The sequence below is a fragment of the Haematobia irritans genome, chromosome 5, assembly GCF_050003625.1.
Source record: "Haematobia irritans isolate KBUSLIRL chromosome 5, ASM5000362v1, whole genome shotgun sequence".
NCBI lineage: Eukaryota > Metazoa > Arthropoda > Insecta > Diptera > Muscidae > Haematobia > Haematobia irritans.
This window is the reverse complement of record NC_134401.1, coordinates 109320084-109335528: the sequence shown is the minus strand read 5'-3', so window position 1 is coordinate 109335528 and position 15445 is coordinate 109320084. Positions and strand designations below refer to the sequence as shown.

The 15445-nt window shown below is 28.1% G+C and overlaps 1 protein-coding gene across 3 annotated transcripts in view; it reads right to left on the bottom strand.

The window, feature by feature from the left end:
• LOC142238399 (protein qui-1) overlaps positions 1–15445 on the bottom strand; it is a 257385-nt gene that overhangs the window by 232857 nt on the left and 9083 nt on the right. For all 3 annotated transcript variants that reach the window (XM_075310038.1, XM_075310039.1, XM_075310037.1), the window contains exons 2-3: positions 15208–15422; positions 9067–9296 (exon numbers count right to left, since the gene is read on the bottom strand). In XM_075310038.1, coding sequence (XP_075166153.1) covers positions 9067–9296; positions 15208–15422 — 445 coding nt within the window. The remainder of the gene's footprint in view (positions 1–9066; positions 9297–15207; positions 15423–15445) is intronic.

Below are 15445 nucleotides of genomic sequence, written 5' to 3'. Positions count from 1 at the left end.
ATTGGCCTCTGTGGTCATATGAGTGTAAATCGGGCGAAAGCTATATATGGGAGATATATCTAAATCTGAACCGATTTCAACCAAATTTGGCACACATAGCTGCAATGCTAATTCTACTCCCTGTGCAAAATTTCAACTAAATCGGAGCAAAAAATTGGCCTCTGTGGGCAAATGAGTGTAAATCGGGCGAAAGCTATATATGGGAGCTATATCTAAATCTGAACCGATTTGGCTGATATTTTGCAAGTTTTTCGAGACTCATAAAATATTCCGATGTACGGAATTTGAGGAAGATCGGTTGATATACACGCCAATTATGACCAGATCGGTGAAAAATATATATGGCAGCTATATCTAAATCTGAACCGATTTTTTCCAAAATCAATAGGGATCGTCTTTGAGCCGAAACAGGACCCTATACCAAATTTTAGGACAATCGGACTAAAACTGCGAGCTGTACTTTGCACACAAAAATACACCAACATACAGACAGACAGACGGACAGACAGACAGACAGACAGACAGACATCGCTAAATCGACTCAGAATTTAATTCTAAGACGATCGGTATACTAAACGATGGGTCTCAGACTTTTCCTTCTTGGCGTTACATACAAATGCACAAACTTATTATACCCTGTACCACAGTAGTGGTGAAGGGTATAAAAACGAATTACATAGGGGTATATGTGATTGTAGCTATGAACAGTTTGACCATCAGCCTGTCTGACTCTTGAGCCATATCGAACATTGAAAACAAATCTAATAATCTTATTCACTAGAATTCTAATCTTATTGATGTTGCTAGATATAGTACACAAATATAGCTCCATGCAAAAACAAACCTGTGACATTAATAAAGCGTGGGCCAATATGTATCTGATACGGTATGAAAGAACTACATTCAATGAATAAAGCCTCCTAAGTGTAAAACATACCTTGGAATAAACATTATCAATATGTCTCCTATAACTAAGTTTGGAATCCAAGGTGACTCCTAAAACTTCAAGTTCATCAAGTGTCTCGATTTCTCTATCATCAACACGAACAATGACGCTTCCTGGGTTCGAAGAATCAAACCTTACTTTTCGAAACATTAAGCACAAACTTATTCAATGTCACCCAATCATGAATGCGTTTTAATGTGTCGTTTGCCTTCTCTTGTAGAATCACAGCTGAACTGTGATGAAAAATTAATTGAATGTCGTCTGCATAAGAACACAATGAACAGAAATCAGAGCCTACAATGCCAAAAAAATCATACAGGTACATTGTGAACAGCAGTGGACCTAGTACAGACCCCTGCGCTACTCCTGAAGCAACCGATCTTATTCGAGAATCCTGGCATTAAACGAAACATACTGTCTTCGCCAAGCTAGGTACGAATATATCAACGAAACTGCACTGCTAGAAAAATAAAAGAGATCACAAAGTTTCCTTGACATAATTTTATGATCAACACGATCAAACGCCTTGGACAAGTCCAAGGACACCAAAGAACAAGCTTCCCCTCTGTCCACATACTCTCTTACTGATTCGGTAACGCCTAGTAACACAGAAGAAACACCGCAACCCCTCCGGAAACCAGTTTTATATAGAAAATTTTGTCAAAATTTTATTTATATAGAAAATTTTGTCAAAAATTTATTTCTATAGAAAATTTTGTCAAAAATTTATTTCTATAGAAAATATTGTCAAAATTTTATTTCTATAACAAATTTTGGCGAGATTTTATTTCTATAGAAAATTTTGTCAAAACTTTATTTCTATAGGAAATTTTCGAAAAATGTTATTTTTATAGAAAATTTTGTAAAAAATTTATATCTATAGAAAATTTTGTAAAAATTTTATTTTTATAGAAAATTTTGTCAAAATTTTATTTCTATAGAAAATTTTTGAAAAATTTTATTTCTATCAAAAATTTTACCAAATTTTATTTCTATAGGAAATTTTGTCCAAATTTTATTTCTATAGAAAATTTTGTCAAAATGTTCTTTTTGTAAAAAGTTTTCGAAAAATTTTATTTCTATAAAAAATTTTACCAAATTTTATTTCTGTAGAAAAATTTGTCCAAATTTTATTTCTATAGAAAATTTTGTTAAAATTTTCTTTCTATAAAAAATTTTCGAAAAATTGTATTTCTATAGAAAACTTTGTCAAAATTTCATTTCTATACAAAATTTTACAAAATTTTATTTCTGTAGAAAATTTTGTCAAAACTTTATTTCTATAGAAAATTATGTCAAAATTTTATTTCTATAGAAAATTTTGTCAAAATTTTATTTCAATAGAAAATTTTGTCAAAATTTTATTTCTATAGAAAATTTTGTCAAAATTTTATTTTTATAGAAAATTTTACCAAATTTTATTTCTATAGAAAATTTTCGAAAAATTTTATTTCTATAGAAAATTTTGTCAAAATTTCGTTTCTATAGAAAATTTTACCAAATTTTATTTCTGTAGAAAATTTTGTCAAAATTTTATTTCTATAGAAAATATTGTCAAAATTTTATTTGTATAAAAAATTTTGGCAAGATTTTATTTCTATAGAAAATTTTGTCAAAATTTTATTTCTATAGGAAATTTTCGAAAAATGTTATTTTTATAGAAAATTTTGTAAAAGTTTTATATCTATAGAAAACTTTGTAAAAATTTTATTTCTATAGAAAATTTGTCAAAAATTTATTTCTATAGAAAATTTTCGAAAAATTTTATTTCTATAGAAAATTTTGTCAAAATTTTATTTCTATAGAAAATTTTGTCAAAATTTTATTTCTATAGAAAATTTTGTCAAAATTTTATTTCTATAGAAAATTTTGTCAAAATTTTATTTCTATAGAAAATTTTGTCAAAATTTTATTTCTATAGAAAATTTTGTCAAAATTTTATTTCTATAGAAAATTTTGTCAAAATTTTATTTTTATAGAAAATTTTGTCAATATTTTATTTTTATAGCAAATTTTGGCAAGATTTTATTTCTACAGATAATTGTGTCAAAATTTTATTTCTATAGAAAATTTTCGAAAAATTTTATTTTTATAGAGAATTTTATTAAATTTTATTTCTATTGAAAATTTTCGAAAAATTTTATTTCTATAGAAATATATTTCAAAATCATATTTCTATAGAACATTTTGTCAAAATTTTATTTCTATAGAAAATATTGTCAAAATTTTATTTCTATAGCAAATTTTGTCAAAATTTCATATTTTCAAAATTTTGTCGCAATTTTATTTCTATAGAAAATGTTGTCAAAATTTTATTCCTGTAGAAAATTTTGTCCAATTTTTTTTCTGTAGAGAATTTTGTCAAAATTTGCATTCTATAGAAAATTTTGTCAAAATGTTCTTTCTATATAAAATTTTCGAAAAATTTTATTTCTATAGAAAATTTTACAAAATTTATTTCTATAGAAAATTTTGTCAACATTTTATTTCTATAGAAAATTTTGTCAAAATTTTATTTTACCAAATTTTATTTCTATAGAAAATTTTGTCAAAATTTTATTTCTATAGAAAATTTTGTCACAATTTTATTTTGTTTAGAAAATTTTCGAAAAATTTTATTTCTATAGAAAATTTCACAAAATTTTATTTCTATAGACAATTTTGTCAAAATTTTATTTCCATAGAAAATTTTGTCAAAATTTTATTTCTATAGAAAATTTTGTCAAAATTTTATTTTACCAAATTTTATTTCTATAGAAAATTTTGTCAAAATTTTATTTCTACAGAAAATTGTGTCAAAATTTTATTTCTACAGAAAATTGTGTCAAAATTTTATTTCTACAGAAAATTGTGTCAAAATTTTATTTCTACAGAAAATTGTGTCAAAATTTTATTTCTATAGAAAATTTTCGAAAAATGTTATTTTTATAGAGAATTTTGTCAAAATTTTAGTTCTATAGAAAATTTACGAAAAATTTCATTTCTATAGAAAATGTTGTCAAAATTGTATTTCTATATAAAATTTTACCAAATTTTATTTCTATAGAAAATTTTGTCAATAGAAAATTTTGTGAAAATGTTATTTCTGTAGGAAATTTTGTGAAAATTTTATTCCTATAAGAAATGTAGTCAAAATTTTATCAAAATGTTATTTCTATACAAAATTTTGTCAAAATTTTATTTCTATAGAAAATTTTGTCAAAATTTCATTTTTATAGAAAATTTTGTGAACATTTTATTTCTATAGGAAATTTTGTCCAAAGTTTATTTCTATAGGAAATTTTGTCCAAATTTTATTTCTATATGAAATTTTGTCCAAATTTTATTTCTATAGAAAATTTAGTCAAAATTTTATTACTATAGAAAATTTTCTCAAAATTTTATTTCTTTAGAAAATGTTACCAAATTTTATTTCTATAAAAAATTTTTCAAAATTTGATTCTATAGAAATTTTTTTCCAAATTTAATTCTATAGAATTTTTTTCCAAATTTTATTTCTATAGAAAATTTTGTCAACATTTTATTTTTATACCCTGCTCCACACTGTGGAACAGGGTATTATAAGTTAGTGCATATGTTTGCAACACCCAGAAGGAGACGAGATAGACACTTGGTGTCTTTGGCAAAAATGCTCAGGGTGGGCTCTTGAGTCGATATAGCGATGTCCGTCTGTCCGTGAACACATGTTTGTAATCAAAGTCTAGGTCGCAGTTTTAGTCCAATCGACTTCAAATTTGGCACAAGTATGTGCTTTGGCTCAGAATATTTCCTATTGAGTTTGGAAGAAATCGGTTCAGATTTAAATATAGCTCCCATATATATTTTTCGCCCGATATGGACTAATACGGTCCCAGAAGCCAGAGTTTTACCCTAATTTGGTTGAAATTTTGCACAGGGAGTAGAATTAGCATTGTAGCTATGCGTGCCAAATTTGGTTGAAATCGGTTCAGATTTAGATATAGCTCCCATATATAGCTTTCGCCCGATTTAGACACATATGACCACAGAGGACAATTTTTAACTCCGATTTAGTTAAAATTTTGCACAGGGAGTAGAATTAGCATTGTTGCTATGCGTGCCAAATTTGGTTGAAATCGGTTCAGACTTATATATAGCTCCCATATATATGTTTTTCTGATTTCGAAAAAAATGGTCAAACTACCAACATTTTCCTTGTAAAATTGCCACTGCTTAGTCGAAAAGTTGTAAAAATGACTCCAATTTTCCTAAACTTCTAATACATATATATCGAGCGATAAATCATAAATAAACTTGTTCGAAGTTTCCTTAAAATTGCTTCAGATTTAAACGTTTCCCATATTTTTTTACTAACATTGTGTTCCACCCTAGTGCATTAGCCGACTTAAATTTTGAGTCTATAGATTTTGTAGAAGTCTATCAAATTCTTCCAGATCGAGTGATATTTAAATGTATGTTATTGGGACAAACCTTTATATATAGCCCCCAACACATTTGACGGATGTGATATGGTATCGAAAATTTAGATCTACAAAGTGGTGCAGGGTATAATATAGTCGGCCCCGCCCGACTTTAGACGTTCCTTACTTGTTATAGAAAATTTTATCAAAATTTTATTTCTGTAGAAAATTTTTTCAAAATTTTAGTTCTATAGAAAATTTTCTCAAAATTTTATTTCTATAGAAAATTTTGTCAAAATTTTATTTTTATAGAAAATTTTGTCAAAATTTTATTTCTATAGAAGATTTTTTCAAAATTTTATTTCTATAGAAAATTTTGTCAACATTTAATTTCTATAGAAAATTTTGTCAAAATTTTAGTTCTATAGAAAATTTTCTCAAAATTTTATTTCTATAGAAAATTTTGTCAAAATTTTATTTTTATAGAAAATTTTGTCAAAATTTTATTTTTATAGAAAATTTTGTCTAAATTTTTTTTCTATACAAACATTTTGTCAAAATTTTATTTTTATATATATATTTTGTCAACATTTTATTTTTATAGAAAATTTTATCAAAATTTTATTTTTGTAGAAAATTTTTAATTTAAAAATTTAATTTCTGTAGAAAATGTTGGCAAAATTTTACTTCTATAGAATATTTTGTCACATTTTATTTTATTTGTTTTTTTATTTTGTATACCTACCTAGAAGTTATTAAAGTTTTTCAAACCCTTGAAGGGTGTGTATGAATTTTTAGTTAATGTATAAAATGCACTGCGGGTTTCTTTGATCCGTGGTAGATTTTCTTTTAGACTTTTAATCCAGCCATTAAATTTCATTATCTCCGTCATATTATCTCAAGTCATTGGAAGCCATACCATGTAATGGTTTCTCACTCATCATAACCTTCAATGGTGGGATTTGTAACAATTAGCCAGAAAGGACATATTATTATTATTATTATGCCATTCAATTGATTAGTTAAGCTTAATTAAAAAGGCCTTTTGCCCGTATGCAATATTCCATTAAAATTCCATTTAATGTCTGTAATAGGATTAGTTTTTATAATCCGTAACATCCTACATAGTCCATAGTCTGCTTAATTTTCTTGGCTATATGGGTGTATTGATGGTGTGTGTGTGCGTGATGTTTATGCGGGCCAACGTCTGTGCCTACATTGATGAACTCATTTTTATGGAATTCCCGGTGATGATAGGAAAACGGAAACACAGCAACATCAATACCAATAGCAGCAGCAGCATCAGTTAAGTAAACATCGACCCAAATTCGAAAAGCGGATGATGCCACCATCACAATCACCTCAAGCAGTAGCCAAAGCAACAGTCTAGGCATCTGGCATCACTATAACTAAATATAAAATGACACATTGACATCGCGTGGAACTCAAGAGGCTTTCAATGCTATTTCTTTATGGCAAACTCAAATCACAGGCAATTGTGACTTAGTTATTGAAATCCGCTTATTCCATTGTCAAGTTTTAGCAAAGTTCATTTTTCTACGTGGGCAACAAATTCTTCGAAATTATAAGAATAACTGCCCGTAGAGACCTGCTACTAAGAGGATTAAAAGTAGTCTTAAATATTAGGTGATAATAGGTTATGTAACCTAAATTTTAGGTCATGCAATTAGGGAATATTTCTTTGCCGAACAGACAATTTATTTAAAAGTAAGTTTATAATCTTTCCTTTAATTTGTAGACCCTGTGCAACTCTGTGGAAGAGAGTATTATTAAGGGTGATACGGTCAAAATTTGGTCAAGGGAAAACGCGTGTAAATCGGTGAAATTGTTTATTTAAAAAATCAAATTAAATTTCTTTTTCAAGTTCAATTAGTATAAAATTCAGGAAAAATATTCAGTTAGGCTTTCGCTTTTCCAAATCCGAATTGCCGGGCCTCACGATTGACACCTGCCATCGGATTTTGTACAGCCACCTTGTTCACCTTCTTCGCCGCAGAAAGCCAGTTTGCCTTGAACTGCTGCTCGTCCTTAGCAGTTTTTTGGTCTTCTTTAGGTTCCGCTTGACAATAGCCCAGTATTTCTCAATTGGGCGGAGCTCTGGCGTGTTGGGAGGGTTCTTGTCCTTGGGAACCACCTGCACGTTGTTGGCGGCGTACCACTCCATGGCCTTTTTACCGTAATGGCAAGATGCCAAATCCGGCCAAAACAGTACGGAACAAACGTGTTTCTTCAGGAAAGGCAGCAGACATTTATTCAAACACTCTTCCACGTAAATTTCTTGGTTGACAGTCCCGGAAGCTATGAAAATGCTGCTTTTCAAGCCACAGGTACAGATGGCTTGCCAAACCAGATATTTCTTTGCGAACTTTGACAGTTTTATGTGCTTGAAAATATCTGCTACCTTTCCCCTTCCTTTTGCCGTATAAAACTCCCGTCCCGGAAGCTGCTTGTAGTCGGCTTTGACGTAGGTTTCGTCGTCCATTACCACGCAGTCAAACTTCGTCAGCATCGTCGTGTACAGCCTCCGGGATCGCGCTTTGGCCGTCGTATTTTGTTTATTATCGCGATTTGGAGTCACTACCTCCTTGTAAGTCGATAGTCCGGCTCGTTTTTTGGCTCGATGCACGGTTGTAGACGATACACCCAGCTTATTTGCGGCATCTCGGAGAGAGAGGTTAGGGTTTCGCTTGAAACTACCGGCAACTCTCTTTGTCGTCTCAGCGGCTTCCGGTTTTCGATTTCCCCCCGATCCAGACTTCCTGGCTGTCGACAAACGTTCCCCAAACACTTTAATTACATTTGTAACGGTTGATTTGGCAACTTTTAGCGATTTTTCCAGCTTTGGATTTTCGCGATGCGCGAGCAAAATTTTGATACGCTGCTCTTTTTGCTTGGACGGCATTTTGCCAACTGAAGAATGAATTCCAAAATCAAAAGAGAAGCAACATTCTACACATACACACCTTCAAAATGAGGAGTGTTCAGGTTTTTTAAATGCAAAATTGAAAGAAATGCGTCAAGTTTATATTGACCAAATTTTGACCGTATCACCCTTTAAGTTAGTGCACATGTTTGCAAGGAGACGAGATAGATCTTTGGGGGGGAAATTTTTGAAAGTGCTTATTAAGTTGTGCCTGTAGATATAGCATCTATATTTGCGGAAGTATGGTGGAATATTTCATACTAAAAACCCATTTTCTAGGTTTTTTTAGTCCAATTGACATGTTCAGATTTAGATTAGAAGATAAAACTCATATATACGGTTTTCGCAATCTCCCACAACGACCAAATCCCTTTTTATTTTTTCAAAATCGAGTCAAAACAACTAATCGATTTCTGATATTGGACTATTGATTTGATTTTTGGTAGCGATCATAATGTGGGTTGTCGAAAAAAGATTTACGAAAAAAAAAACGAAATATTGATTGTTGATATTGGTATACCTACCGAAGGAAGCCATCATATCCAGCCTAAACAGCTGAAGTATTTTAGTTATATTTTAAATATTTGGTGTAAATTCAGATATTATTGCATACTTATTTCGTCCTGTGTTTTAACCATCATGTCGTTGTAATTTAAGTTCACCTACCAAAACTAACCAACCTTCATAGCATTTTCTATTTGACATACCACTTTTCAAATCAATTATCCACTCAAAGGGACGCAATCAATGTCCATAGATTTAATTAAATATTAAGTGCATCCTTGACTTCTACTTACCTATAGTCCTGCTTTAGTTTATATTGCATCCTTTTTGTGGTGGAGGACGTGACATCATTTCTAGCCGGAGGTGGTGATGGCGATGAGTTGTCTTGGACCAGTGCATACCATTTGTCCAACAGTTGACGCTCCGCATTCGTTAGTGAAGCATTTGCTTTAATGCCATCGAAGATCTCTACATCCAAGTGGGTTGGTAATGGCATTCGACCAATACTGTCGCCTATTAGAGCCTAATCAAGTGCAATTTCATGGAAACAATAGAGAAAGAGAATACATCAATGAGTGGGGAAAATGAGTGATATTGAATGACTGATTAAAGCAAAAACGAGTTGCTATGGTTCTAATGAGAATTACTTAGGTCATGGTCCCAGAAGGGGATACCCAGAAAAAACAAGTGTGAAAATGTTCACTTACCACACTACCAATATAGCAAAAATCAGTTGCTATGGTGGTAATGAGGTACATAGGTTATGGTCTTAGAAGTGAATTCCCCCTTACCACCCGCAAAAAAAAAGTGTGAAGTTATTCATTTTGGATGTGGAAGTGGTGTAAAATCGAATTTGAAGCCATACATTTTATTCAGGGAGGAAGTCATATTTTTATGTTGTGATTTCACATTTGCTCTTTAAATGCGATGCGATGTGAGCATTTCAAATTTCATTTGAAAAAGTAAGGAGAAATTACAAAAGCAAAAATTAAATTGAGAAAACAAATGATTTTTATATATTAACTCTTGAATTTCTTGAAATTTTGTGAAACTTAATTTTTACCTAAAGAAAGATAATTTCAAGATGCCTATCTCTTGAGGAGAAATTTTGAATGTGCATTAAAAAGAAGGAACTTCCAATTTTTTTTATTAAGGGAATAAAATTTCACGATGTCAGAAATTGAAAGTTTTGAAAAAAAAATTATTTCTATAGAAAATTTTGTAAAAATTTTATTTGTATAGAATTTTTGTCAACATTTTATTCCTATAGAAACTTTTGTCGAAATTTATTTTTTGGAGAAAATTTTGTCAAAATTTTATTTCTATAGAAAAATTTTGTCAAAATCTTATTTTTATAAACACTTTTGTCAAAATTTTATTTCTATATAAAAATTTTGTCGAAATTTTATTTCTATAGAAAATTTTGTCAAAATTTTATTTCTATAGAAAATTTTGTCGAAATTTTATTTCTATAGAAAATGTTGTTAAAATTTTATTTCTATAGAAAATTTTGTCAACATTTTATTCCTATAGAAACTTTTGTCGAAATTTATTTTTTGGAGAAAATTTTGTCAAAATTTTATTTCTATTGAAAAATTTTGTCAAAATCTTATTTCTATAAACACTTTTGTCAAAATTTTATTTCTATATAAAAATTTTGTCAAAATTTTATTTCTATAGAAAATTTTGTCGAAAATTTATTTCTATAGAAAATTTTGTTAAAATTTTATTTCTATAGAAAATTTTGTCCAAATTTTATTTGTATAGAATTTGTTGTCAAAATTTTATTTCTATAAAAAATTTTGTCAAAATTTTATTTCTATAGAAAATTGTGTCAAAATTTTATTTCTACAGAAAATTTTGTTAAAATTTTATTTCAACAAAAAATTTTGTCAAAATTCTATTTCTATAGAAAATTTTGTCAAAATTTTTTTTCTTATATTTCATGTTAGCCTGATACCGAAACAGGCAATTGACGTCCAAATGCATTATATCTAATTATACAATTATTATTATTACAATTACAATTATTTATGGACAGTATAGATTAAGGAACATGGATAATAGAGCCATTGAAAAGAAAACGCCAGATACATATCTATACACGCCTGGACTTTACATGTTTCGGTTCGGGCGAATGAATCATTCCATGGCCTTTAGTATAGATCTGGCTGGGAGAGATAATTCAATTTTGGGCCCTTTATGCTAACTCCTTATGGAGAAAACATCTTTTCTCCCATCCAAATGCATTATATCTAATTATACAATTATTTTTCGAGCTTTATGGACAGATATAGATTAAGAAACATGGTTAATAGAGCCATTGAAAAGAAAACGCCAGATACAAATTTTTTTCTATAGAAAATTTTGTTAAAATTTTATTTCTTTAAAAAATTTTGTCAAAATTTTATTTCTATGGAAAATTTTGTCAAAATTTTATTTCTATAGAAAATTTTGTAAAAATTTTATTTCTATAGAAAATTTGGTCGAAATTTTATTTCTATAGAAAATTTTGTCAAAATTTTATTTCTATAGAAAATTTTGTCAAAATTTTATTTCTATAGAAAATTTTTAAAAATTTTATTCCTATAGAAAATTTTGTCAAAATTTTATTGTTGGACAAAATTTTGTCAAAATTTTAGTTTTGGAGAAAATTTGGCAAAATTTTATTTCTATCGAAAAGTTTGTCAAAATTATATTTTTGGCAAAAATTTTGTCAATATTTGGTTTCTATACAAAATTTTGTAAAAATTTTATTGTTCGACAAAATTTTGTAAAAAAAAATTTTTTTATAGAACATTTTTTCAAAAAATTTTTTTTATAGAAAATTTTGTCAACATTTTATTTCTCTATAATATTTTGTCAAAATTTTATTTCTATAGAAAATTTTATCAAAACTTTATTGTTGGACAAAATTTTGTCAAAATTTTAGTTTTGGAGAAAATTTGGCAAAATTTTATTTCTATAGAAAATTTTGTCAAAAATGTATTTTTGGAGAAAAGTTTGTCAATATTTGATTTCTATAGAAAATTTTGTCAAAATTTTATTGTTGGACAAAATTTTGTCAAAATTTTATTTCTATAGAAAATTTTGTCAAAATTTTATTTTTGGAGAAAATTTGGCAAAATGTTATTTCAATAGAAAATTTTGTCAACATTTTATTTCTCTAACCATTGCACCACGGTGGCTCCAATTTTTTATTAAGGGAATATAATTTCACGATGTCAGAAATTGAAAGTTTTGTCAAAATTTTATTTCTATAGAAAATTTTGTAAAAATTTTATTTCAATGGAAAAATTTTTCAAAATTTTATTTCTATTGAAAATTTTGTAAAAATTTTATTTCTATAGAAAATTTTGTCAAAATTTTATTTCTATAGAAAATTTTGTCAAAATTTTATTTCTATAGAAAATTTTGTCAAAATTTTATTTCTATAGTAAATTTTGTCAAAATTTTATTTATATAGAAATAAAGTTTCGTTATATTAATGAAATGTGTCGTTAAAAGTCAGCCAATGAAACAAATTCGTTAATACAATGAATTTTCTGCCAATCAACGTAACGTTCCGTACTATAAACGAATATTTTCATTGTATTAATGAAATAATTTCGTTATATCAATGAAAATTTTTCGTTGGTTGAGTTTTAATGAATGTTTCTTTGTGTGTAGAAAATTTTGTTAACATTTTATTTCTCTATAAAATTTTGTCGAAATTTTATTTCTATGGAAAATTTTGTCGAAATTTTATTTCTTTAAAAAATTTTGTCAAAATTTTATTTCAATGGAAAATTTTGTCAAAATTTTATTTCAATAGAAAATTTTGTCGAAATTTTATTTCTATGGAAAATTTTGTCGAAATTGTATTTCTATAAAAAATTTTGTCAAAATTTTATTTCTATAGAAAATTTTGTCAAAATTTTATTTCTATAGACAAATTTGTCAACATTTTATTTCTATAGAAAATTTTGTCAAAAATGTATTTCTGTAGAAAGTTTTGTCAAAATTGTATTTCTATAGAAAATTTTGTCAAAATTTTGTTTCTATAGAACATTTTGTCAAAAGATTATTTCTATAGGAAATTTCGGTTAGGCTAGGTATAGTGGCAGCACGATATTTTACAGCACAGTGGTGAACTTCTCTCTTATCACTGAGTATTCCTGCCCGATTCCATGTTAAGCTAATGGCAAGAGACCTCCATTTGATAGTCCCAAAGGCGTTCCACAGTGCAGTGAAATCACTTGGAGAAGCTTTGTAACACTCAGAAATGTCACCAGCATTACAGAGGTAGGATAATCCACAGTTGAAAACTGGGTTCGAATCCACGACCCTGTGTATGCAAGGCGGCCATGCTAGCCATTGCACCACGGTGGAGATTTGGTCAACATTTTATTCTTTAGAAAGTGTTGTCAAAATTTTATTTTTATAGAAAATTTTTTCAACATTTTATTTCGGCAGAAAAATTTGTCAAAATTTTATTTCTACAAATATTGTGTCAAAATTTTATTACTATTGAAAATTTTGTAAAAATTTTATTTCTATAGAAAATTTTGTCAAAATTATATTTTTGGAGAAAATTTTGTCTACATTTTATTTCTATGGAAAAATTTGTCAAAATTTTATTTCTACAGAAAATTTTGTCAAAATTGTATTTTTGGAGAGAATTTTTAAAATTTTATTTCTATAGAAAATTTTGTCAAAATTTTATTTCTATAGAAAATTTTGTCAAAATTTTATTTCTATAGAAAATTTTGTCAAAATTTTATTTCTATACAATTTTTTTTTCAAAAATGTATTTCTATAGAAAATTTTGTTTCTATTTTATTTCTATAGAACATTTTGTAAAAATTTTATTACTATATAAAATTTTGTCAAAATTTTATTTCTATAGAAAATTTTGTCAAAATTGTATTTCTATAGAAAGTTTTGTCAATATTGTATTTCTATAGTAAATTTTGGCAACATATTTCTATAGAAACCATCCAACCATCTTGCAGTCTATAGGGCTTTACCCAAATAAATTTGACAAGCATACTTTTCCTCTGTTGGTTAAGCTACACTTGTAGTTTAGTCAATGCATGGCTTTAAGCTGAGATCTAAAACAACAATAACGATTGAAGAGAAGCCAACAATAACAAACAAAACGAATGAAGATAGAGGAAGCACGCTCAAAAACAAACCCAGCCAACTACATTCAAATCGATGATTTGAGTCTGGCAAAGGAAAAGAGATATGCTTGCAAATTTGTTTAGGCAGTAGCCGACTATCAAGCCTTTTTTCGGAAGGTTCAAGTGAAGTTCACTTTGGGTTGAGTGAATTACTCGAATTTATTCTGATAATTGGTTGATAGTTTTGCTGCAAGTAGAGGATGCTGATGAGGAATGTGGTAATTCCGAAACAGCTGTACATCCAACCATCTTGCAGTCTATAGGGCTTTGCCCAAATAAATTTGACAAGCATGCTTTTCCTCTTTTGGTGAAGCTACACTTGTAGTTTAGTCAATGCATGGCTTTAAGCTGAGATCTAAAAAAAGTTTTTCTATAGAAAATTAGGTTAAGATAGGTACAGTGGAAGCCCGATATTTCAGGCTCACTTAGACTATACAGTCCATTGAGATACCACAGTGTTGAACTTCTCATCACTGAGTGACATAGAATATTTTGTCAACATTTTATTTCTGTAGAATATTTTGACAAAATTTTCTTTCTATAGAAAATTTTATTTCTATAGAAAAATTTTCTATAGGTTTATTTCTATAGAAAATTTTGTTTCTATAGAAAGTTTTGTCAAAAATTTATTTCTATAGAAATTTTTTTCAAAATTTTATATCTATGAAAAATTTGGTCAAAATTTTATTTCGATAGAAAATTTTGTCAACATTTTATTTCTATAGAAAATTTTGTCGAAATTTTATTTCTATGGAAAATTTTGTCTAAATTTTATTTCTATGGAAAGTTTTGTCAATATTGTATTTCCATAGAAAATTTTGTCAACATTTTATTTCTATAGAAAATTTTGTCAAAAGTTTTTCTATAGAAAATTTAGGTTAAGATAGGTATAGTGGAAGCCCGATATTTCAGGCTCACTTAGACTCCGTTGAGATACCACAGTGGTGAACTTCTCTCTTATCACTGAGTGATATAGAATATTTTGTCAAAATTTTATTTCTATAGAAAATTTTGTTAAAAATTTTTTTTGGAGAAAATTTTGTCAAAATTTTATTTCTATAGGAAAATTTGTCAACATTTTATTTTTATACCAAAATATTAGGAATTCTACCAAGTTGGGAAATACTTAAAGCAATAACTTGGTACATACGTCTGAATTGTTTTGCTGGGTATTTAACGAATATAATTTCAAAATGTTCTACGAGAGTTACATTTTCAAGATGCTTTGTATAGGTGTATTTAAATAATACCTATTTTTGTAGGACTTACCAGAAAGAATACACTTTTTGAATTCTGATGACAAACTTGTATTTCGTGCAGATAATCCTCCAAAATATACGGATCTTTTTCCACTTGGGTTATATCAAGTGATCCTGTGCCAAAATGCATATCCACAAATTCAATTTCAATTTGTCGATCATCGTACATTGACTGCAACTCGGGACCCACTAATTCCAATAGCATACGACGCTCCTGGCAAAACTCTGAAAAACAAAATGGAAATTTA